Genomic DNA, 23,728 nt, shown 5'->3' with positions numbered 1-23,728 from the left:
CCAGTCTACTGTTTGTTTGCATGTGTGTGTGAGGTTGTAAGTTTGGTTGGTATGGTGACGTTAATTTGCCCCGTCCTCTCTCCTGTACCCAACAACCTCCCAGTGCTTGAGTACAGAGACAAACTATTCGCTCACTCAAACCAAAAACCTGCCACTAAGGAAAGAATCCACAATCAAGGTATAGTGAAACTGTTGCTTCCCCTCCTTTCTAACACATCTGTAGAGCCTCAGCCTCTCTGCTCCCTCTAATCAACACAAACGCTCACTAACCAGGTCAAATAACATGGCTCATTCTGCTGCACAGCTCTTGCTTAGACCTTTGGGTAACATCCTGCTAATCATGGCTGACTTTGCGGCTGCTCCTCTGGGAGCTGTGGTTTTTCACAAGCAACAGTGGCTGCTTTCATGTGGTCTTTTTCTGTTGTTCATGTCTTGGCTCAGCATTGCTGAGGTCAGCTACGAGCCGGGTCCAAAACGACAAGGAGAGGAAGCCATTTGTCATAAAACAAGACTCAAACGTAATGAAAATCCTGCAGCTCAGAGAAGACACGTCAACTTAGCAAGCAAGAAAGGTGCATGCCAGGGAATAGAAATCCTGCAGATATATTTGCTGTATGTGTGACGCCAGTGTTTTTCTGTTTATAACTGAGCTCACATCGGCATCTTAACCCTGTCATCAGGGCTGGCTTCAAATGTAAACAGTTAGCTGATTGTAGCTATGAAAAGTTTTACAGAGAGCTTATAAAACTCGATATGTTTCAAAATAAACTTCAGCATATTTTGAAGGGATTTTAGTTTAAACGATTAAAAGCTCCTATAAAACTTGTCTGCTTTAAAGCGTTTGGAAAAATGAATGAAATTCAAAGGGACTGAAAGTGATTTTTGTGGAGAAAAAAAAAATCACTTCTCTCAATGGTGATTTACGATGTTTGGACGTTATGGCATGCTGGCTATTGTAGAAATTAGTTCGTAGACTTGTTGACTCGCTAAGAATACCAGCAACTTCTGCTTCTAATATCTCAGATCCGCACAGGCAACTGCTTTGCTGGCAGACACTGAACATTAAGGTGTTTATATAATCCAAATTGAACGGCTGTGCATGTGAATGCAGTCTGCATGTCGTACGTTATTCATTATTCAGTCGTAGTGTATTTGACAGCATGTGTACATTAGTGTCATTCAGACAAGCCGGCTCCTGCATGTGTGCGAATGTATGTGACTTTTTTTTTTTTTTTTGCAGGCATGTGGGCCAGTCTGCGTTCAAGCGGCAGACTCTCTCAGCACCCGTCACAGGGCGACGTGGGCGCCAGACTGGCAGGGAAGAATCTGGCGCCCCCTGCAGGAAGCAACAGTCTGCAGGCTCAACTCCGAAAGCATCGAGCCGCCTTTTACATCTTTGGAGAAAAGTCACATCTGAGGGTGAGAAAGAGAAAACCAGAAGCTTCGATAAGTTTTATTTCTCACAAATATTTGTAGCTCATTCATGCTGTTTTGACCTAATTTCTCCTTTTATATGACCCATGAACACAGGTTCAAATATTTCTTTTAGCTGTTTAGGTCGTGGTGGTCACATTGTTGTCGTGATCTATAGAAATCATATTCCTTCCCTGCGATTTGACATGTATGTTTCTGTTAATGTTTGCCTGAAAGCTATGGCAGAGTATTAAGTAGCCCAGCATGCAGAACATTTAAAGATGATCTATTGTGCTTCCTTAAACAGTTAGTACAGGTCTATGGGCAAGTGAAAATGGCTGCAAACACATGCGCAATTGTACAACTAAACATATTTGAAAAGCAGAAGTGGAGCCTCCACCACAACCAACAAGAATGCATCAAGTGGTTTCTGGATAGTAAGTCAACAACCAAACACTTCTCTTTTCCAGCAGCCGTTGTATAGCACATACAGTGGTAAAACCAGCTGGCCAAACATGCTGGAGCTCAGCTTGGGTTGCCAGGCAATGGGCTGGGCTCAACTAGGGTTGCTAAGTAACAGTGTAGTGCCTGTCAACTGTGACTTAATAATTGGGAGGTCTTTTTTCTAAGCGCTTGGGTTGTTTTTAGAAGCAGTTCAAAGTATAAAACAGTGCAAAATGTGAATTTTGCATAGTTGCATAATGTTCACCTACCAGAGTTTACAGTTATGGTAAGTATTGGGAAATTACACCCATCAGCTATATAATACTGTACTGGAGTTCAGGTGCTTGTTAACTCAAACTACCAGCAAATGACAAATTCAGATAATGAAACTTAGGTTTCCTTAATGCCACAATGACAAATCCATAGCATTTAAATTTATCTTGTTCTTACCTTTGATTGTGAACACAACACAGGGACTCAGACTGGACTCCACCCTGAACTGTGAACTGGTGCCGGTGGAGTTTGCAGACGCCCGTCAGGTGAAAGCTGCATTTAAGAAGCTGCTGAGGGCCTGCGCCCCCAGCGCCCCCTTTTCCGACTCGGAGGACTCCTTCCTCAAAGCTCTGGAGGAATCTGAGTGGATGCTGCAGGTGACTGACAGCCAACACATCTACAACACGGATATTCACTTGGAGTCCGGCTGAAAGTTATGTGGGAAGGAAAGGGTCATCCTGTATAGCAGATTCACACCATGGATAAATTATGTGAATAAATCCACTCTGAAGCCATTTTCCCAAAGGAAACACATTCTTAAAGCAGGGCTGAGAGCATGCTAGTTATCTGATTGGCCCCCTGCAGCCTTACACTTGGCACACAACATAATCTGTGGGAAACTAGCAGCGCTGAATGGGTCCTTTTCCCCTAGACCGAACACGGCAGCATGTCCATGGTGGATAAATGTGTCTATATTTGCTCACATGCACATATGTCAATGTCTCACAGCTTCACAAGATCCTGCAGCTGGCCCTGTCTCTGGTGGAGCTTCTGGACAGCGGCTCGTCCATCCTGCTCAGTCTGGAGGACGGCTGGGACATCACCACACAAGTGAGAGAGCTGCATTAATGCCTTCGTGAGCGACACAAATAAACGCATGCAGATGTGAGGAAGAGAGTGAGATCAGTTGATCCACAAAGACTTTTGGCAGATCTCTGCTGATTAAGATCTCAAGTGAGACACCCAGTTTCCATGTGCTGTCCACATTACAGTGAGGATTTGTGTGATTTGATTAGTGCTGCGAGTGTGTTGTGAAAAAAATTTCTTTGGTTTAAATGCCTCTTTGAATCATTTCGGTTCCTGCTGATTGTTTTACGTGTGGAGAGCTTCCCATAAATCGTTAGCTTGCGCAGCCATGCTGAGGAGTCCTGTCGTGTCACACTTTGTTTCTGAGTAGTTTATAGAGATTGAAAGCAGAAACAAGTACCTTCACACCGCACCTCAGAGGCAGCCATGTGTGATTCATAAATATGCTGTTTCTCCTCTTCCCGCTCATCCTCTGATCGGCTGCATCTCTGATATCCAGATATGATGATACACTCTCTATTTCAACCTCGCTTCACTAAATAGGCATAAATCTAATCTTGGTTTCTGGGCTCATGGTTCTGATTTTGTAGGTATGTAAACATGTCTAAGTGCGGATCTGTTGTCAGTATCTTAGCATTTTTTATTTGTTTTCTGAGCTCATGTTTTCCATGGTGACCTGCGCTCATGCAAGTCTCCTGATGTGTTTATGAGGCTTGTAAGGCCCCAAGCTGCTTCTCTGAGGTTCCCTCATGTGCGGCACGTGTTCGGCCCTGAGCATCTTTCTCCATGGGCCGCCGGCTCCAGCAGGCCAGATCCAGCTCGGCCCCGGCACCAACAAATGGGATCCATATGCTTTGGCTCTCCCTGCCTCACTTCATAGGCACCCAGCAGACGGGATACAGAACTGTCTTTGCTTTTTTTTGTTTTCTGTTTTTTCTTACACACTGTTCATCGCACTTCTTCAGAGGCTTCGTTTAGTTGCCAAAGCTAAAGATACTTTTCACTACTTAGGGCAGGGTCTTCTAGTAAACCTCACAAGGGAAAGCCTAAACTTTGTTTCTTGCTCATTCGACACGCGTCAGGGCTCATTAGCTCAGAGGACGCGGGCAGGGAAGCAGGATAACCACACAGCATGTATGGACAAGTGGTTCTTAATAGTTGTTTAGTAAAAATTGGACAAGTGTGCCTCAGTGGTTTCGAATATAAATATTGAGAAATTAGCTTTTGTTTTTATTTTTTAAGATGATTGTCAGGCCCATATTTGGTCATCAAGAGCTTCTTTGCTTTAAACTGCATCCTTTTCCAACACACCTGAATCAAACGGCAGAGTCCCCTCCTCAGCGTGTCATTCAGCTTTGCAGACACCTGGTAACAAGCTATTCATTTTGTTGGTGTTGGTAATGGATGCATCTAAGGTTTGCATGATAGTAGCTCTTCCGGACTGGACGTAGGCACCTCTGATCAAGGCTGTGTGACGGCGTTAGGTTTGCTGAGAGCTGCGGGTGCGGCTCAGCAAATTGATACATCACAGGTTCTGCATAAACGTAATAAAACAGCTTTCGGTCTGTTTGATTAGTCCAGCGATGAAGAATGACTTTTGATGGTTATCAGGACTTTGCCTGTCTATGTAAATTACAAAAATACACTAATAACCTTGATATATTTCTGAATAGCAGTGTTGCATAAAGCATACATCATTTACAGATTGTTTTTGAAACGATCTCTGGCAACAGAGAATAAAAATTAATGTGAAAAATTCAGTTACTTCATTGCTATGATATGTTCATTGTGCATTGCCATTTTATTGGGCTGTAACATCAAGAAAAGAGACATGACCACAATACTTTATGTGCTCAGCAAGAGATGTCAAAGTTCCACTCATTTCAATTTAATCATTTAGCGCGACATCAGCGTGAAGGAATGCTCTGATTTTCTTTTAAAATGCTCTCTCAGGATCAGACGTCAGAACTGCATGTTGCATGGTGGTCAGTTCATTGTTTGCATGTGCAGTTTAGGGTTTTGGCAAAAATAGCTGGTAGCTAAAATACTAATTTGAAGTTCGACCAAATTTTCTTTTTCTTGTGTCTTTAGAATTTGCGTACATGCAAAAAAAAATATATATATATATATTTCTAAGTTGTATTTTTTTTCCTCCAGGGACTTTCTTTCCCACTACTAGAGAATTTATAAATCAAACAATCAGCAGTGATTTAATAACATTAAACATCTCATGTAAATCTCTGCAAACGCTCTGTCTACGCTGATGAAGATTCACCTAATGAAACATCCTAATGAACCGGCCTTTAAATTAACTGATTTTCCCCACACTTGGTCCCTTGGTCCCTATTCAAACCGGGATCACATCGGCTCAACTTTCTCACATTTACAGTATTGCAACACACTTTTTAAAATATGTCGGCATAAATGGCAGAGTTAACAACTTGATCCTTGTCTTAATTCCTGAATTCTTAAAAGCTAAAAGCACCAAATCCAACGTGTTGCATGAAATACAGAAGTTGACATCTCTAGCATAAAATTGAGAGCAACTTATCTGTACTTCATTCAGCCTGTTTTCTGCTTATAGTTAAACTCTCTTTGCTCTCTCCTAAATAGACCCCGTACATGTCCATGGTTCATTTTTATACGTTACCTTGTAGGAAACAGTTTCCTTTAATTGGCTTTTTATAACTCTGTGCTCAGTCTGACTTCATGTTTAACTGGCAGCATTTAAGTTTTTATTTTTTTCAGTATTGTAGTGTGTGTGTCAGCCTGACCTGACAGCAACCAGATGCTTTCACTGATGGGAAAAGAAATAAGATTCTTAAATTTCCCACTAACCTTTCCTGAGTCGGGGTCGATTTGACTTTGCATTTCTAATGAGAACCTGAAACCGTATTATGCAGGTGTGAAGGTATTTACCTTGATAATGGTCGATCTGATGAATGCTCTGATCTTTGTTATTTTTTGTATCTGTTGTTTCTCTTCTCAGGTTGTTTCGTTGATCCAGCTGCTGAGCGATCCCTTCTATCGAACCCTGGAGGGTTTCCAGGTGCTCCTGGAGAAAGAGTGGCTCTCCTTCGGCCACAAATTCAGCCAGCGGAGCAATCTGAGTCCCAGCAGCCAGGGCAGCGGCTTCACTCCCATCTTCCTGCAGTTCCTGGACTGCGTGCACCAGGTGAGCTTCGCTCCTCTCCACCGCAGAGCCGCCGAACCTTCCAGCATCTCCTCCTCGGCTACGTGCCTCTCCTCAGCTTTCCCTCCGTGACTCTTAACTTCATTCATGACTTGCTTGTGAGCTCATAAGATCCCTCAAAACTAAGTAGAAAAGTTGAGCTTTTCAGCTGTCATTAATTAGATGTTTGTGTAACTAGGCACCTCTCAGAGCTGCATGTGTTACAGTTTATTGCACCTAAGCGTGTGCAGAGAGGCTGCTACCCAGATGCTCCGTAACCTCGGTGATCAGAGATGAACTGTCTGTTCTCGCGTGTTTCAGTGTTCGCTTTTTGTTTAAAGCCGCATGTGGAAGATTGCAGTTTTGGGGATTGAAGAAAGGAAGAGGGGAGAACTTGGGTGTAGTTCAGGTATTGTGGGGTCGGGTGGGAGGGATGGAGAGGCGCAGATTTAAGAATGAATCCCCCACAGCTGAGGACCAGAAAACTCTGTCCTCTCAGAAATGCAAAATTAGAAGAATGCTGTGGGGTTTTTTGTGTGTGTGTGTGTCTCCTGAGGTCTCACAGACCCACTCCCATACACTTACATCAACGCATAGTTTCTGCATTTGTCTTTTGAAAGTGTAGGCTTGGCAAACGAGACGGGTTGGCGGCGTTTCTGGGGTCTGGAGAGTTATAAACAGGGGAAGGGAGAAGAGATTCGGACAAGAGCTGAAAATAGAAGTGCCTCATCTCCAAAACAGCTGTTGTTTTTGCCAGCAGACCCAGGTGGCCTCAAATATTCAGCGCTCTTGTCGGCCACCTCACCCTTCTGGATGGGAACAATAGAGCCACAGTCCAGTCTGGACTGTGTCTGCGGGTGGTGATATTACTGACCTCTGAAGGGACAGGAGACGCTCCTTCCTGTTTCTCATTTGCACGCTGGAGAGATGTGAAGCCGATGCACAAAGAGGCATCTCAGCTGTCCCACACATGGAGACACGCACAAGGACTTTCCCTCCCGGCCTCTAGCTGTCTTAATCTCTTCTTCTCTTTTTTTTTTTTTTTTTTTTTCCAATGTCCTTGCAGATTCTGGACCAACATCCTATGGAGTTTGAGTTTAATCAGTATTATCTAAAGTTCTTGGCCTATCACCACAACTCCAACCGCTTCAAGAACTTCCTGTTGGACTCAGACTATGAGCGCTTGGAGCACGGTCAGTGTCATTAAAGTTTAAACCAGGGAAATGGGAAAATAATTTATTATACTGAACTTTGTCACCCAGAAACTGAGTTGAAAACATGAAAACAGTCTTGGACAGCCACAGGTGTCCACATTACTGTCACAGCTTTGCAAAAGTATTCACACCCAATTAACATTTTCCTTTTTTTTTTTTTTTTTTTTTTGTCTTGTTAAACCCTGAAACTTTACTGTATTTTATTGGGGTTTTATGTGATAGATCAACACAAATCAGTTTATCAATACACAGTGGAAGGATAGCAATAAATAGATACAGCGATATGTTATCAGTGATAATCTTAAGAGGTATTTTAGAGAACATTAGTGAATAAGCAAGGGAGGCACGGGAGAAAGGTCGGGGAGAAAGTTGTGGAAAAGCTGAATTAAGTTTTAAAACGATAGCACTGGTCATTGTTTTCCTTTGGAAGGATGTGCCTTGGTAGGATGAGACCACTGTATATTGTTTTGGTTGACATGCAAAGTGCTAAGTGGAGCAGAAATCTAAAACAGCACATCGGCCTTAAACCAGGGGGCTGCAACATTTTACAGCCTAAAGAGTCATTTCCGCTCTCAGGCCAGCCGAATAAAACTTTAGCGCTGCAAATGTCACAGGGCTTTTTGAAAAGGTCAGCTCATAAAACTGTAAATAAATATCTACTCTCGGAATTGCGTGGTCATTTTTAAAGAACCACAATTTTATTCCTATTTTTTATGGCTTCGTATAAAGATAAGCATCAAATTTAGCAACAAAAAGAGGTTGGATCACTTTCCTGTGGGATGGAAAATGAAAAGAAAAAGCAAAAGCATTTCAATTCCTCATAATTTCCCACAAACAGATCTACAAACATATTGCATAGTTTTGGAATGAAACGCATTCCTTCATTTCAACACGAGGGTAATGTATGAAACCCTGTAAAATACACCCAAGTTTGAGTTTGTAATTTGAAAAAATTCAAAGTGTAGAAATATTTTGATTAACAGAAAAGGTTGATTAGATGCACTGAATTTCAATGCACTATCAACTTTTTATCAGTCCATTCTATAAACTTTAATAGGTTGTTTTCGTGTGTTTTTGTGGTATCACTGCTGGTTCTTTTGTTTATTTACTTGGTCGTAATAACTCCCACTTCAAAGGGCATTCCCATTTCTACAAACCCGCATACTGATTGCTTTCCTCCAACTTTTATGGCGACCTGTTTGTTGTTTTGCGTCAGCTGAAACGATCTCCTGCAGACTCACGGGTTCGTGAATTCATCTTCTCCACCTGCTTCTGCTTTAAACAGGGTTGCTGTTTGAGGACAAAGTGGACAAACAGGGCCGCAGAGGCATCTGCATCTGGGACTGTATCAACAGGATGCACCGGAGGAGTCCCATCTTCTTCAACTACCTGTACAGCCCCTCGGAGAGCGAAGTGAGTCTTTCTGCTTCCCGTCGCTGCAGAAACCAGCGATGGTAAAATAAATGGGGAAACGTTACAGCTTCAGCAACAGTCCCTGTTCCAGTTTAGTGAAACGAACCACGTGTGTCTAATTTAATTGACAGCATTAAGTCAAGTCAGTTGCTGCTCAGCAAACGCTCAAATTGGAGCTGTTCGAAGTGCAGTTAAACAGCGAATAAAAGCCATTGCCACATTGTAAAATGCTTCGTTATTTTCCTGTTTTTTCGCGCAATTCAAAACTGAACTTAGCAAAGTTTTAAAATGTTGCTCAGGACTTCTCGGTAAATCCAGCTGCTCGTTATTTTCATATTTACCGGTGTAAACCACGTGACTGCATCTAAATGATTAGAAATATGTAGGTGTCTGACAAAAGCCAGTCCCTGTGTGGGGATTCATTTATCACATACTCATCTCTGCAGCTGTTAAGGATTATTTTATGTTTACCTACAGGTAAACATAAAACTCCTGATGGGACTGTAATCTCGGCTCTGCTAGTTTCATCAAACTTAAAAAGAAACCATAACTTTAAACAAAACTGATTGAGTGTGTCGTCCTTTTGAAGATGAAACATTCTAGATTTTTCCCTCTAATCCCTTTTTACGCCGGTCTTCTTGACAGCTTTCTCTTTATCTTCTTTGACGAACTTTTGGTAACTTGAGTTCAAAGCCTGATTTTTAATGGACCTCAACAGCACAAACAGCTGCTGTGTTGCAGCTGGCCATGAATTACTGACACCAATTGGTTAAGAGTGCTTTAAATCAGCATTTTAATCAGATCCTGGGGATTTGACCACATATTATTTTTGTGTTTGACTCTTGACGTAATATCCTCTGTTGACCTCTTCCACTGCATCAGTGTCTAAATATCACAGCTTATAAGTCTTGAAATGATTTCTGGAGAAGTAGTTGCCCTTTATCAGACAGAACTGAGCTTGAAATGATAGAAAGCATTATGTTTTTCATAATTGGGAGGTTGGTGATTGTGATTAGAATGATGATAGAAATAAAGTCTACTTGGTTTACAAACCCCCCAAAAGTAAAGGTTTGGTTTGGATTGTCCAAACGGGAATGTAGTGGGACAGTGCTTGTCCACGTCCTTATTTAATGTCCACTTTGATTCACGGATGAACAGATTTTGGTCATTTTAAAATGCATGGATGCTGGAGGCTTCATGTGTGCTATAATGTGAGTTTGTTCCAGCTCTCCTTGACAATCCAGCTGAGGAAATCCTTCAGATTTTTCTTCACAGATTGTTAGATAAAATTTATCTGGTAAAAATTAAAATAGGTACATAAAAGAACCTTGGAGTGTGATTTAACACCCGTATGCAGATGACTCCCTGCTGAGCTTATGCAGACAGTATCAGGTTGGACTCTATAGAGTAACCTACACTGCTCTTGTTGTGCAGGTGATCCTGAAGCCGTGCGTCAGCATCCCCAGCCTGACTAAGTGGGACTTCTTCACAGAGGAAACTCTGTCGACTGGACCATGCTACGACTGGAGGATGATGGCGGTGAGGTCAGAGAGCACGGAGGAGGCAGACGCCAACGCAAACAGCAAGAGGAGGATCGTGTGGCCGTGTTACAGCAACGTGAGCAGTGCCCAGCCGGACGCCATCACCAAACTTCTCACTGTAAGCGTCTCTTCCCGAAGGCTCAGGTTTCAGCTTTTAGGCTGCTTTCCTGACGCTTTGGCAATTTGTTTGGTTCTGCAGGACATCGAGAGGCTGGAGGGAGAGCTGAACCAGGGCCCTGAGAAATGGCAGACGACTCTGGAGAGAGTCCGTCTGAGCATCCTGGAAGATCTCAAGCAGGAAGGAAACGTGCGTCTTTTTAGGAAGAGATGACTCGTCTTATTAGGCAAAACTACGAAGCGATGTAACGTTTTCTAAAACCTGTATGCACGCGTGCGTTTCTCTGCAGCTCCGAAAGCAGTCGCTGTCCCTCTCAGGCCTCATTCCCACGTCCAGCCTGCAGGCCTTCCAGCGCCGCTCCATGCTGCACCTGCCAGACAGCGGCCTGGGCGACGACCACAGCACGGCCACGGCCAACGGGATCAACCGCCGCGCTGCAACGCTTTACAACCAGTTCACCCCCAAGAACGAGGAGAACAGGTGGGTCGTGAACTTCCTGAGCTCCGAGACTAACGAGAAGGAACACATCTGATTCACTGGCCGAGGGGCCGGTCCAGATTTGGAAGATGATTCAGCCCTCCGGTATGCTCCGTGTCATCTTTGTGAGAATTGTCTGTACTTTCGCTTAAAATCTGGGTGTGTGATTTTTACAATTACAGAGAGGTTAAAGTACAGTCTCTTGGCTCAGATGTTGGGATATTTTCTTCTGGACTGAACAAACAGTCATTAAAATCCACTTTATGTCCGTTTTCTTTTCTTTTTTTCTGATGGTTTTTGCATCTGCGCCTCATTTTTCAAATTCCAAATGACGTTCTGACAGATGACTTTACAAAGATGAAGTGATTCAGAAACCTAACATCATCACTGCTGAAATGCTGTTCCTTATTTCTATTAATGGGGCTCAAAATGACTCAGATTTGTCCCCATTGTGCAAATGAAACAATGGAAAAGTGAAAAGCAGAAAGTTGTTTACTCAGGGTTTGTTGTCCCACTGATGGGACTTGCTCTCGTCCTTCTCCAGGTCTTACGAGGGGATCCTTTACAAACGCGGCGCTCTGCTGAAAGCCTGGAAACCTCGGTGGTTTGTGTTGGACGTCACCAAACACCAGGTGAGGCGGGGCGGCTTCCTCGTGGCGCTGACGCTCCGACCGAACACGGAGCAGCAGGTTAATTCTGATGCCTCCACAGCTCAGATACTACGACACAGGCGAGGACACGAACTGCCGGGGCCACATCGATCTGGCCGACGTGGAGTCTGTGACGCCGGCCGCACCCACCATAGGAGCCCCCAAACACATCAACGAGAAGGCGTTCTTTGACGTGAGTACGCGTCGATGTTTGGAAACGACTCGAAACGTTTTGATTTAACGGTTGGACACTCGGTCTGCTTTTAATCTCATTGATTTGTGATGAAGTGGAAGAATTTTGACGTAGTTTTCTTCCTTCTTATGCAAAGCACGAATACCACTTGTAATGAAACAGCCCACAGCATGATGCAGCCACCTCCATGCCGGATGGTAGCTTCTAGAAGGATCAACTGGACAATAAAAAATTGTCTCATTATTGCGACAAATGATGATATTGTTGTTTTGGAGACCATTTTCAAGTAATGTATTGATAATGGCATAATAATGCAAATTTGCCTTCTGAACTACTAGTAAACCTTAATTTTGCACAGAACACTCCACACTGGAAGTGGAAAACATTTTAAATGTGCAAAATAAATTGATCACGCGACTAACTGGTTAATTCATTAAGTGCTTATTGTGACAGACTTAAATCTGACAGTAATGTGTCGGAGCGTAAACGGTTTCTTGAACTCAAGCGTCGCAGAGCCTAAATGCCAACGTCAATTTATTTACATGGAGCATAAAAACAACAGACATTGACCATGCCAGATAACAACAACAGGAACAAGAAAAATATATTTAAAAGTAAGGTAAAATACACATTTTCTCCATAAACTGTTGCTGTAAAACATTCTCAAACTCTGGTAGAATCAAATGTCAAAGAATAAGAATCGGTTCAGAGCAAATATTCAAGTCTCAAAAGTCTTGGCTGTCCGTGAAGAGATGAGCCATTCCAAAGTGTAGGAGCATAAATTGCAAACGTTCAATCACTTCTGAATTTTAGCTCGGGTCTAGGAACATCTAAGAGGAACTGGTTGGTTGAACTAAGCGCTCCTACTGGAGTATATGTTCAGAAAATCACAGAGATATCATATGATGAGTCTAAGCCTTTTAAATTTTTAAAAGTAAGAAATAAAATCTTAAAAGTCCATCCTCAAACAAAGAGGAAGCCAGATCCGGCTGCTGCATTTTGGATGGTTTGCAGGTGATGAAGAGACAAATTATGAAACCCTTTTCTTAAGGTCTCTGTTTGGGAGATATGACTTCATGTTGTCAATTTGTCTCATCCTAAAATATTTAAGGCTTTGGCTTTTCTGTTCATTAAAAGCAGCAGAAAATGATTCTACTCGGCAGGACATCAGCTGAGGAAATACAAGCGAATACTTCACATTTTAGGTTTGACTCATCTAGACTGAAAAGAGGCTTTTTACTCTCACTGCTGCACTAATGTGATCAGAAGACTCTCTACTTCACAGAACTTCACTTCATAGAAGACATTTGGATCGCTTAGTAATCATGTAACTTCATCATCTGCTTGTGTTTATCTTGTTTTGGATCAATGTAATAAAGAAGAATCAGGCCGTGGAAGTGTTTTTCCATGGATAAATGTGTCAATTTTATACATTTTGAACTTTAGCTGAAAACCAACAAGAGAGTCTACAACTTCTGTGCTTCCGATGCGCCCAGCGCTCAGGTGTGGATGGACAAGATCCAGAGCTGCGTATCCGACGCCTGAACGCCAAGCTTTAAATGACATATCGGCCTCGTCAGAGGAGGAGTCGTGTGGCTGAGAGCAGCTCGCTTCGGCAGCCCAAGTGTCTTTAGTTTAAGGGGACCACAGCGAATAAAGTGCCTGACGGTGGAGGATCAACTTCCTGCTTCTCCGCCTGCAGCCGCCCGGCCGCCATCACCCTGCAGGTGGAGCGCTTCGGCCTCAGCTCTCCACTCCCTCTGATCGGGGAGCAAAGCAAACATAAGCTGACGTTTTTAGAGACTGTGCTACCAAGGAAATGTTAAATTTTTTTTTTTAAATATATCATAGCTATATCACTGGCCATTAAAACTGTGGGTTCAATTTTAAATTTAGAGGAATATAGAAAGTAGCTCGTAAAAGATTTTCTATCAGATATTTTACTACAAGGAAAAGGGTTATAGCTGCTTAAAGTATAAACCGCCAAAAACTCAAGATTTTAATGCACAACTTTTAAAAAAAAAAAAGCAATTTGTTTGCACTTAGCTCTAAAGCAATGCACTCTTTACTAAATATTGACTTTCTAACAGATGCAAACAGCCAGGCTTCAGGCATTATACAGTGTACATGTGATCGTGATGGATTAAATGAAAAGAATTTGCACAGAGGTTTCAAAAGGTGTTTTTTTTATATATATATATTTAAGTACATGATGTTTTGCTATTCTGTTGAATGTTTTAACTTCTCACTTAACTTTGACGTCTCATGCAATGTAAATTATTTTTTATTCAATGTCTTACAGTGCAAGTGTCACTTATTTTTCTGTAAATACGTTTATCACATTTTATTTTATGTCCTGTCTTCTCTGAGCAGGATTTACTTTTCTAAATTTAATTCTGACGTGTTTGTTCTTTTTGTGACTTTACTGATGAAACTCCCTGAATGTTCCCTACTTGTGGTGAAATGTTGTGAATGAAAATGACCTTATGTTATTGCTGACATTCTCCAGGCAGTCTCTGTCTCTCCTAAGGGCTTTTTAATCAATCTTTTGTGCAGTTTTCTGATTATCTGCCCTATGTCTTTACAAGAGCAAGCACATGAAACAATTCAAAGATGTCAGAGGTGTTTTTTTTTTTTCTTACTTCTTCTTTGTACCATGTTTTGTGACGACACTAAGTTTTTGCAAATAAATCGAACATACTTGAGCCTTTTTCAGTATTTAGAGTGCTTCTTCCCTTTAACTGCGAATCAAAGATGCTCCAACAGTCGGTCAAAGCAGGTAATGAAGGTCTCGGAGACGCTTACCAGAGCTTAATGGCGGTCTTACAGAAGATGTGAATCTGATGTCGGCTTCAGGGTTATTAGCGAACAGCCATGTTTTCTCTGCTCACTTTCCACAGCGCATAAGGCTTCCCTTCATTATTGACTGGATAGCCAAACAAGAGATAGAAGTGTTGTTTGGGATCAAATGAAAGTATTTTGTTTTTTGGTCATCCTTGGCGGGCAGCCATGTTGCCCTTTTGTAAAAAAAAAAAAAATAAATAAATAAATCTAAGATTAACGGTAGAATTTGGGTCTTGTGTGGGCCTCCTGAGCCTAGAAGATTTGTGATGGGTTTCTACATTTGCCTACAGAATTTTAAGCTTTTGGTTTTGTTTTATTCCATTTTGTAACATTTCTGAAGCAATTTCTAAATTTCTTCAGTTACGCTGACAGCGTAGCGTCCACGCTGGAATTTTGGGGGGTTTCCATGTCTCAGTGTTCACTGCCAATATTGTAAAAGGTGGTCGGTAAGAAAATAAGTTTAACGACTAGAACATTTCTGAAGAAATTTAAACGGGGGAACCCAGCGTTCTGATGCTAAAAATTAGCATCAATGCTAAGTTTAGCTAAAGTAATATTAATAGCATGTGGAGAATCACAAGCATATTGACTAAGATGATCTTACTCCATTCAGTATGTTAAAACTACTGTATAAGCTAAAATTAGCCAAAAAGCTAATGTTAGCCTAAATGCTGCGAGGAACATACGGGTATAACTAGCATGTTTGTTACATTGACTTCCTCCATTCAGTGTGCTAAACATGGCTAATAAATAAGAAAAATTGCTAAAAGCTTATTTTAGAGAGAAGGCTAATAATTGAGGCTTTTTTTTATTTTCAGTAAGCTTCATTTTAAAGGGCCACACTAATCCCATGTTGGGTTAAACCAGTCATATCGGTCACATTCTGCTCAGCCCTCCTCTGTCAGTGTTCCACCATCACTGTAGCTCACTGTAACTCCATATGATCTTTGGTTTTTCTGCTTTATAAAGTAGTAATTATCTGCTAAATAAGAGCTGTACCTGCAGTCCTACATGTAGAAATTGTTTCCTCCCAGAGCAGCCGATGTGACTTAAGTGAGTCATATGATACACAGGAAAACTTCCACTATTTCTAGTTGCCATGTTTTTTCTCTGACCTCTTAGAAACAATTCAAATTTAATAAAGATATTCTCTTAATTAAAGGTAACCAAACACCAAGTTGTTCTTTCTGTTATGAATACAGGTTTCTCCCCTTGCCAGAGGTGGATGTGGTTAAGGGCCTGAGCTCATGGCGTTTGGCGCCTGATTGGCGGATCAGAGCAGCTCTCCTTCAAGGTTTCACTCGGAGGAGGAAGCTGAGGTCAGAGGGAGATCGGGTGTTTGTTTTGTTTTTTCTGGAGGGATGTGGTGGGTGTTTTGTCCCACAGTACAATCGAACAGCTGCCATGTAGCGGCAGCAGGTGCAAAGCTTCATCAGCCTAACATCTGGGCAGACCTTTTGGCAGTTCCCTCCATTTTTTCGATGCTTCCTTTCGGCACGGAGATCAGGCCCACAAACGGAGGGATGCAGCGGATGTTGTCCTGCAGGATTGCGTGGAATGGCATGATTGGAATTATTTTCTCTTCGAATTGGAATTGGTGGTTTCCCAAGAGTCATTTCATCCAATTTTTGATTCTCCATGGCTGCACTAGCCTGACTGGATCAAACCACACTGATTTAGATTAGCTGTATGAAAGTAGGACAAGATGAAAGAAATTTCTTGGTTACATAACCCATGACGTGAGTTTAGGTGCATTACAGCTCCTGCAACTGATTTCTCCTCTGATGACAAATTACTGATGAAAGCCTCCATCATCCCAAAGGTCAGCAGTGTTTTAGCATGCATATCTGTAATGGTAATCTTGTGTAACTTGGCCACATTTTTTATTTTTTTTTTCCTCAAGGTTCAGTGATTTGCCTGAGTTGGCTGGAAGCGTGCCGCTCTCAAATAAAAGAAGACAAATCAAAAGCAGTCTATAAATTCAGGCCTGCACGTATCTGCTTGTTTTGGATCCAACACTCTTTCAGCGCAGTCACAGCTGTGCAATTGGATAAAACAACTTGAAAAACAAGCTGACTGGCCTTTCCGCGGACCCCCAAAAATACCCCGCTGACACGTAATATTGATTTATTTCATTGGTCCTCTAAGTCCTATTATCCTAGTAACCCTGTGGCTGCAGTGAATGCTAGATGTGTTCTCATTTCCTTTGGGCGTCAGCAATATGGGCGATAGGATTCAAAGATGCTGAGGGTTTGCCTCTGCGGGCACCTGCTCTGACCCTAAAAGCTAATCGCACGTCATTTACTCCCATTGCAGAAATCAGAATGATGTCAGCTTGCCAGCACATGGGGGTCTACTCAATGCACGCTTCGGCCGATGAGCCGTTCATCCGTGCACAAGAAAAGTTCAATTAACCATTCAATTTGCACTAAGGGGGGTTAAAAAATGAAGATTTCCAAAGCAGCTTGACATTTTTTTTCCCTCCAAAAGTCCAGCACTGTGAGGAGCCATCTGCAAGACATTTCTTCACACTATCCCATAAAAATTTTCCAGTTTGGACCAGGATGTTTTGGATGGAAACCAGATGAATTGGTCATGGGCATTAGGGCTACTTTTCGTACACATGGGGTAAGGATGAGACAGTTAGAGAAATTCTTAAACCTGGAATGTGGAAGACTTGTGCAATTTAGCTACGGAGATCAGAGACTCCCGATTCTGAGAATAGTTTTTTAAATAAAACAAACAAAGAAAAAAAAAAGGTTGCCATTTCTCAGATTCTGAGATATAAATACCTCCTCAAGAAGATATGTGAACAGTAAATCTGTTTAGAAAACACACACACAGTAGGATAGTTCTTGAAAAACACTGCAATAAAAACAATTTCAACAAAAACAGGCTTTTTTTTTTTTGTTCTTGTTGTTGCTCTGTAAATCAAGCAAACAAGAACCAAAAAATCTTTCCATCATGGTGAATCTCAGCAGCATGAGCTCAGACACTTGGGCAATCTGTCTCTGTATCTGATCTTATCTGTGCGCTGCCGGTGTATAGATGCGTGCATGGTGTCAGTGGTGTGAATGCAGGTTCTTATCTCGTCTCCTGCTCTGTCAGCTCTGAACTCGACGTGAACTCTGTTTCATTTCTAAGCCGTCTCTCGAAGAAGAAGAAGTTGAAGCAGAAACAGAAGAACAACAGGCTGACGTTGGTGTTGCGCTGACTGAAGAAGCTCATTGTGCAGCCTGGCAGACACGAGTCAAAGCCAGTGCCCAGCTCTGACAGCTTCACCCAGGTACAATGCTCCTGTAACCAAAGCGCGACGGCGCGGAGGACAAAACCTGAGACGTGCGTGAGGCGAACAGAGGCCCTTTGTTATCTCAAAGTGGTTTGTTTTGACACCAGCATCTTACTGCTGCACGTCGCGTGCATTAGGGGAAATTAATCTCGCCGTGCGATTACTGGAACAATAAGCCAGATTATGCAGCATCTACCAAACTAACGTGACGCTTTGTCTCGCTGATATCACTTTCAACATCGGGTGTCATCAGGTTCCCCTCTGAAGATTTTGATCCACCACAGTGAGTGAAAGTGGTTTTAAGTGAGGTAATGCAGCCTCTCCTTCAGCAGGTTGTGTCAGCTCCTGTATCGGTTTGTCTCATGAGATTAGGGCACCGCTTACATCAGCGCCTTTTAGAAATCTGAACCGAGACGATGACAGAAGGTGCTCAAAGCTTTCAGATGTTGATTCATCTTGTTCCAGACTCAAATAGAAGAAGAAGAAGAAGAAGAAGGACATCTTTTAGTCCTCCAGGAGGAAAACACTGAGAGAGATGCCAAATTGTCTGGATGATTTTGAACTAGACCGGAGCATAGGTATTAGAATACGTTTAAAAACACTTGAAAATGTCAAGTTTAATTTGCTGAAACTTACATTTAGTTGAATCTAATGTGCTCATGGATCACTGTGCACTTTGCATACACTCCAAATATATTTTGCAGGGTTAATAAATACATTTTTTTCTTTTTTTACATTTCATCAAGTTAGAAACCTTAAACTTTAATTTTTAAATATGAGTCAAGACTTTATAGAATCAGTACAGTTAAGGCTGCAAGTTTGTGTTATGTTTCTACCAACTTTGTATGACTAGATATTAAGATTTTTTCCAATCTTCCTGCTCGATAGCTGCAGCCTCAGTCAGATTAGAAGGAGATCATCTGTGAACGACAATATTCAGGGTTTTTGGCTTTGACTGGGCCATTCTAGAACCTGGATATGCGTTGATCTAAGCTATTCCATTGCAGTTCAGGTCATCTATTTAGAGTTCTGCTGGACGGTGAACCACTGGCCCAGTTTTAAGTCCTCTGAAGCACCCACCAGGTTTTCTTTCAAAGATTGCTTTGTAATGAGCTCAATCCATTTTCTGTCCAGCTTCCCTGCTACCGCTAATGAACAGCATCCCCTCATCATAACACTGCCACCTTTATGTATCACCACATGGATAGTATGTTCAGTGTACTGTCTGGGAGGTTTCAGTCACACAGCATTTTCTATGTAGGGCAAAAACAAATACATTTTGGATACCCAATTAGAAGATCTTCCTCCTCTGTGATGTCAACGCAGCTTGTTGCAAACTTTAACAAAAAAAATACTTTTAATGCTTTTTTATTGCCACATTTTCATAAAACCCAGTTGTCATAGCACTCTTGGCTGCTTCTTTGATGAACATTTCCTTTGCCCAGACTGTCATTTCAAGACCATGACAATGTCGTTGCTGTTGTGTGATACTCTTTCCACTTTTGGATTAAGCAACACTCTGTGAGATGTTTGGAGTTGGGATGTTGTTTTCTAACCTAGACGTGCTTTAAGTTTTTCCACAACTTTTCCCCTGACCTGTCTGCTGTGTGTCGCAATCTTCATGATTATGTTTGCTCATTAATGTTGTCTAAAATAAAAACAATTTTAAACCGTGACACTTTCACGGGTAACTACACACAAATGGAGTAATTGTCTAACTTCTGAAGGGAATTCTTTCCATTTTCTGTTACCATAGTAAAGGAGACTGCATGAAAAGACAAACCACATTTCTTTCCACTTCACATTTATGCATCTTTTGTTGGTCTGTCACATAAAACCTCATTGAATAACCTGACAAATCCTAGAGAGGTGTGAATACTTTTGCAGGGCATGTGATGCATTTAAGAACAACAGGGGGGGGGGGGGGGAACAAGACAAAAGCTACTCAATAAGTATACTAAAATACTATTAAAGCAATGATTTTATACTTGTTTGTGTTTCACACATTCCCTTGAGTATTTTTAAGAGCAGCAGCAGACTTCTGCTCCTGCACAGGTAATACAAATCAAAATGTCCCGTTATCGTGCTGCCACCTAGTGGATGAAGCAGAAGTTACAAAGGCTTTCATATAAAACTGAAAAAATGTGGTTACATTTAAGTCGGCTTTTGTTATGAAAATGGTTATTTAAAGCAGAGATCAGACAGAAATCAACTCCCACCGGCATACAAAACTGAACGGTGTTTATTACAAAATACATATCAGTTCATGTTATTTATGTTAAAACCAGTTTAGATTGAAGACTTAAACACTGAAACAGATGGAATTAAATATTTTTGAGTTGAAAAGAAATGAATGGGAATCTTAATTTCTCGCATTAAAAGCAGAGAAGGCGGCCGCTTTATACAATTGGATGAATCGTCTCTAGGATCTTGAGAAACTATTTTCTGAGCTTCAACTAACTGATGATGTGTCAAGAGGTCACCGGTTTATTCGAAGCGTCCTTCATTCAGCCGGAGCTCCCTGGTTCTTCTTCTCCTGCCAGGACTTCTTCCTCAGCTCCAGCTCAATGTCGGTGAACGAGGCCGGGCCCCAGTTAGTGATTCTCTGAGCTCCTTTATGACCTAAGCCAAACAGCACAAACAGATGTAAGCCACAGAGAGAAACACTGTTTCTTGACCTCTGACCTACAGAATGCCATTGTCGGTGTTAATTCACGGCAGACCCTTACGGCTAAAGGGTGAATGAATTTATCCTACCTGGCTGGATGAGACGAACCAGCCCTTCGTGTTTGGCCACTTTATCTTTCCAAGTTTTTGTCTTGTTGGCCGCTCGCTCCAGTTTTCGTGATACCTCCTTTAGAAGAGGAGAAAAGGCAGAGATAGATCATTTAAAAAATATATTTTCTCCTGTACTGATAAGGATTTAGGATGACATACTGTCAGAAATTATTAATTAAATTCAGCTTCGGCTAAGTTGTCATTTGTTCCCTTAAAATAAATTAAAAATTTATTTTGAAAGCTTTCTACAGTGGTCAAATTTAATCGCTTTTCGCTCCCCTTATAACAAACATTTTCAGAAAACATATCAGAGGTTTCTGTGTTTAATCTGACTTGAGAAAATCCCAATGTACGGATGCTTGATTGAGAATATAAAAACTGTCTAAGACTGTCATATCCAACGGATGGAGAGACAGAGAGTGAGAGATGGTACAAAATTAATTGTTGTAGTGTACAACTTTGCCACTAGATGTCAGCAAACTCCACACACTCACGTCTTAATTTCAGCAAGTTGAACAGATGAAATTCATGTTGTATACATTTTGTTGTTTTTTTTTTTTTTTACATTTTAATTTATTGTTTTAACTGTTATTTAGTAGGGAATTTTATTATTTATTAAATTACCTTCTTCTACTACCAAAGGGAAAACGTTTCATTTGTAATGCTAAAAACATAAATATTTACTTCTGATCTATGAATGGTTATGAACCTGATACTGCTCCAGCGCCCCCTGCCGTTCCTTCTCCAGTCTGTCCAGCTGCTGAGACGCCGCCTGCAGCTCTCTCTCCTTGGCCAGCTGCTCGGCCATCAGCTCCTCCTTCTCCGCCTCCGTCTGAGTCAGCGTCCTCTTCTGCTTCAGGTAGATCTGCTCCAGCTCCGTCCTCTTTGCCGCCTCTTCCTCCAGTAACCTGTTATAAAAGCAGCAAACACTCTTAATATGTCTTTAAATAATCCTGTGCGTTTCAGAAGAACAGGGAAGCACCACACATTGTTGTACGAACAGGGCAGAGATTGAGAGTTTCTTCTTGTTAAAAGTGAGTTTTTCCGTTGCACTGTCGCCACATGCTTGATCAGAAGGAGGGTGTTGACATTTTCTTGTGCATTGGCATGATAAAATGAATATGAACCAACCCGAAAATGATGTGATTTGCACACCGGTCATTAATGCCAGCAGTTAAACTTTGACAAAGCCCCTATGTCTCTAAGGTTGCTCAGCCTGTTAATGAAGTTAAGTCGGATACTTGTGCTGCTTTTCTTTAAAATATGTTTTTCCCTGTACTGTTTGACTGTTATCACAGCTACAGTTTGCTTAACTCAACACATTATAGTTAGCTTATCTCTCTTAAGCTAACTATTAACAGTTTGAACTCGACTTGGTCATGCTAGGTTTGTTTCTGAGACCTGGCCTGCAGCTTCCTCATGGCCTCCTCATCCTGCTTGGCCTGCCTCTCGTCCTCTAGGGCTTCCTGCAGCCGGTGGTACATGTCTTCGAGCTCTCTGACCCGCTGGAGGTACTGGTCCAGCTCGCTGGACTTCTGAGCCATCTGCTCCTCCATCTCCTGCCGGACCTGAAATAGTTGACACGGTTTTAGTGAGTCGGCTAAAATTGACACACTAAAATGTTAGGATGAGAGCTTTTTATGCAATGTTTCCCCCAAATATGACTTAATGAACTTAGAGTGAAAAAAAAAAAGGTGCAACTCCTGAAATGATGCGACGTATAAATTCCAGTTAATTTTTTGTCATTGTTTTTAAAGGGATTTAAAACTTAAAACTCTCATTTATAACACCAAAAGACAGTCAGATTATTCTAAAAAATTAATTAAATAAAATATAGAAGATGCATGTGTAGGAGCTTACTTTTCTGTTTTCCCTACATAGGAAAAATCTGTTTAATGTCAAGACAGTGAATAAGCAAAGAAGCCTAATTTCTCCTCAACCAGGAAACAAAAATCCCCTGGATTTTCCCAAACTTTTCCCACATGATTAGCTCTGAAACCATGGTTTCCTCATTAAAGTTTAATCTCATGTGGAGTCTTGGTTTTAATCCCAAAGCTGTGAGGTTAGGAGACAATTCAGGTTGTCACAGATGCAACTCCATGAAAAAATCATTACTTATTTGATTATTTTACTCATTTTTTGAAACGTCATCCAAGCCAACCTGCCCATCGGTGGATAACTAATTGCATTTCTTGTTAAAACATAACTGTGATTAACCACTACTTGGCCATCTACGCTCAGTTTCACCAACAGCACATTGACCTTGTGAAATAAAGACGTTACTCAACATGAAAGTGAAACATTTTAGCTCCTTTCTTTAACCCTATTCAAAGGTTTACGCAACGTAATGTGTGGCTTGTTAGTACTAGGTACTCTGGTGACCCGATACCAGAGTACCAGGGCGCAGCATCGCATGCCTGTGTGCATCAAAGTATCAATGAAGGTCAGAGCTGGAGCAGAAATAACGACATCTGCCTTAATAAAGCAAGAATTTGAGTTTTTCTAATTGCGGCTTTTTGTTCCCAGCGGTCAGTCGCCACGGTGGCAAATAACAGGCAGGCTAAGCTCACCACAGAGCTCCTATTACAACCCTGGTCGGGGTTTATTTAGGTCATTTAAGCAGCTGTTCTCAGTATTGGATAAGTTCCTCTTGTTTGTGCAGAATTTTTATTTATTTGTTTATTTTAAACGTATTTGTCGACTTCACGTTTCTGTCGGCACACCAACATGGATATAATAACTCAAACACATGTCCTTTGTCGTGATCATCACAATTACATTTTTCTTTTTATTAATAAGTTTCTTTAAGCGTTTACACCAGTGATGTGATGCCATACTTATAAAGCAGCGAGTGAAACACCTTTACCATTTTTTCTCTCTCCAGGTCTAATCTGTACCGATCCTGCAGGTCTGACTGTTTTTTCTTCCTCCGGAGCTCCTCCAGCTCTGCTTTGGCTTTGGCCTCTTCCATTTTCTGTAAAAAAAAAAAAAAAAAAAAAGAGGAAGGAGCCGTCACTGCTCTGCTTGAACCGAGGCCCCAGCCAGCAAAAAAAAAAAAAACAAAAAAAAACCTGTTTATATAGTTTCTGAGGTTTGATTANA

At 41.6% G+C, this 23,728-nt stretch overlaps 2 protein-coding genes across 2 annotated transcripts in view; one reads left to right on the top strand and one right to left on the bottom strand.

Moving 5' to 3' along the window:
• The first annotated feature begins 34 nt into the window (after nucleotides 1–34).
• On the top strand, nucleotides 35–14,425 carry LOC106938536 (myotubularin-related protein 13-like). The gene is made up of 13 exons (XM_015020627.1): nucleotides 35–178; nucleotides 1,241–1,419; nucleotides 2,331–2,507; nucleotides 2,860–2,961; nucleotides 5,927–6,112; nucleotides 7,176–7,302; nucleotides 8,609–8,736; nucleotides 10,171–10,395; nucleotides 10,477–10,584; nucleotides 10,685–10,875; nucleotides 11,417–11,504; nucleotides 11,584–11,715; nucleotides 13,162–14,425. Exons 1-13 carry the CDS (start codon nucleotides 52–54, stop codon nucleotides 13,258–13,260), a joined length of 1,869 nt encoding a protein of 622 aa, XP_014876113.1. The 5' UTR covers nucleotides 35–51; the 3' UTR covers nucleotides 13,261–14,425.
• A 5,389-nt stretch (nucleotides 14,426–19,814) lies between these two features.
• LOC106938538 (switch-associated protein 70-like) overlaps nucleotides 19,815–23,728 on the bottom strand; it is a 10,246-nt gene continuing 6,332 nt past the window's right edge. Inside the window, exons 8-12 of the mRNA XM_015020629.1 lie at nucleotides 23,493–23,600; nucleotides 22,028–22,194; nucleotides 21,336–21,534; nucleotides 20,606–20,702; nucleotides 19,815–20,470 (exon numbers count right to left, since the gene is read on the bottom strand). Coding sequence (XP_014876115.1) covers nucleotides 20,352–20,470; nucleotides 20,606–20,702; nucleotides 21,336–21,534; nucleotides 22,028–22,194; nucleotides 23,493–23,600 — 690 coding nt within the window. The 3' untranslated portion in view covers nucleotides 19,815–20,351. The remainder of the gene's footprint in view (nucleotides 20,471–20,605; nucleotides 20,703–21,335; nucleotides 21,535–22,027; nucleotides 22,195–23,492; nucleotides 23,601–23,728) is intronic.

Source organism: Poecilia latipinna, unplaced genomic scaffold (assembly GCF_001443285.1).
Source record: "Poecilia latipinna isolate Pla-1442-1.1 unplaced genomic scaffold, P_latipinna-1.0 Scaffold2621, whole genome shotgun sequence".
Lineage (NCBI taxonomy): Eukaryota > Metazoa > Chordata > Actinopteri > Cyprinodontiformes > Poeciliidae > Poecilia > Poecilia latipinna.
Note: the sequence above shows the minus strand (reverse complement) of the source record. Positions and strands in the feature narration are given on the sequence as shown.

What these genes read in the sequence shown, in the direction of transcription:
- LOC106938536 (XM_015020627.1), top strand. Translation starts at nt 52, where the DNA reads ATGGTGACGTTAATTTGCCCCGTCCTCTCTCCTGTACCCAACAACCTC. An exon ending in AATCTGAGTGGATGCTGCAG is followed by an intron (nt 2,508 to 2,859) that starts GTGACTGACAGC and finishes AATGTCTCACAG; the next exon opens with CTTCACAAGATCCTGCAGCT. An exon ending in TCCTGGACTGCGTGCACCAG is followed by an intron (nt 6,113 to 7,175) that starts GTGAGCTTCGCT and finishes ATGTCCTTGCAG; the next exon opens with ATTCTGGACCAACATCCTAT.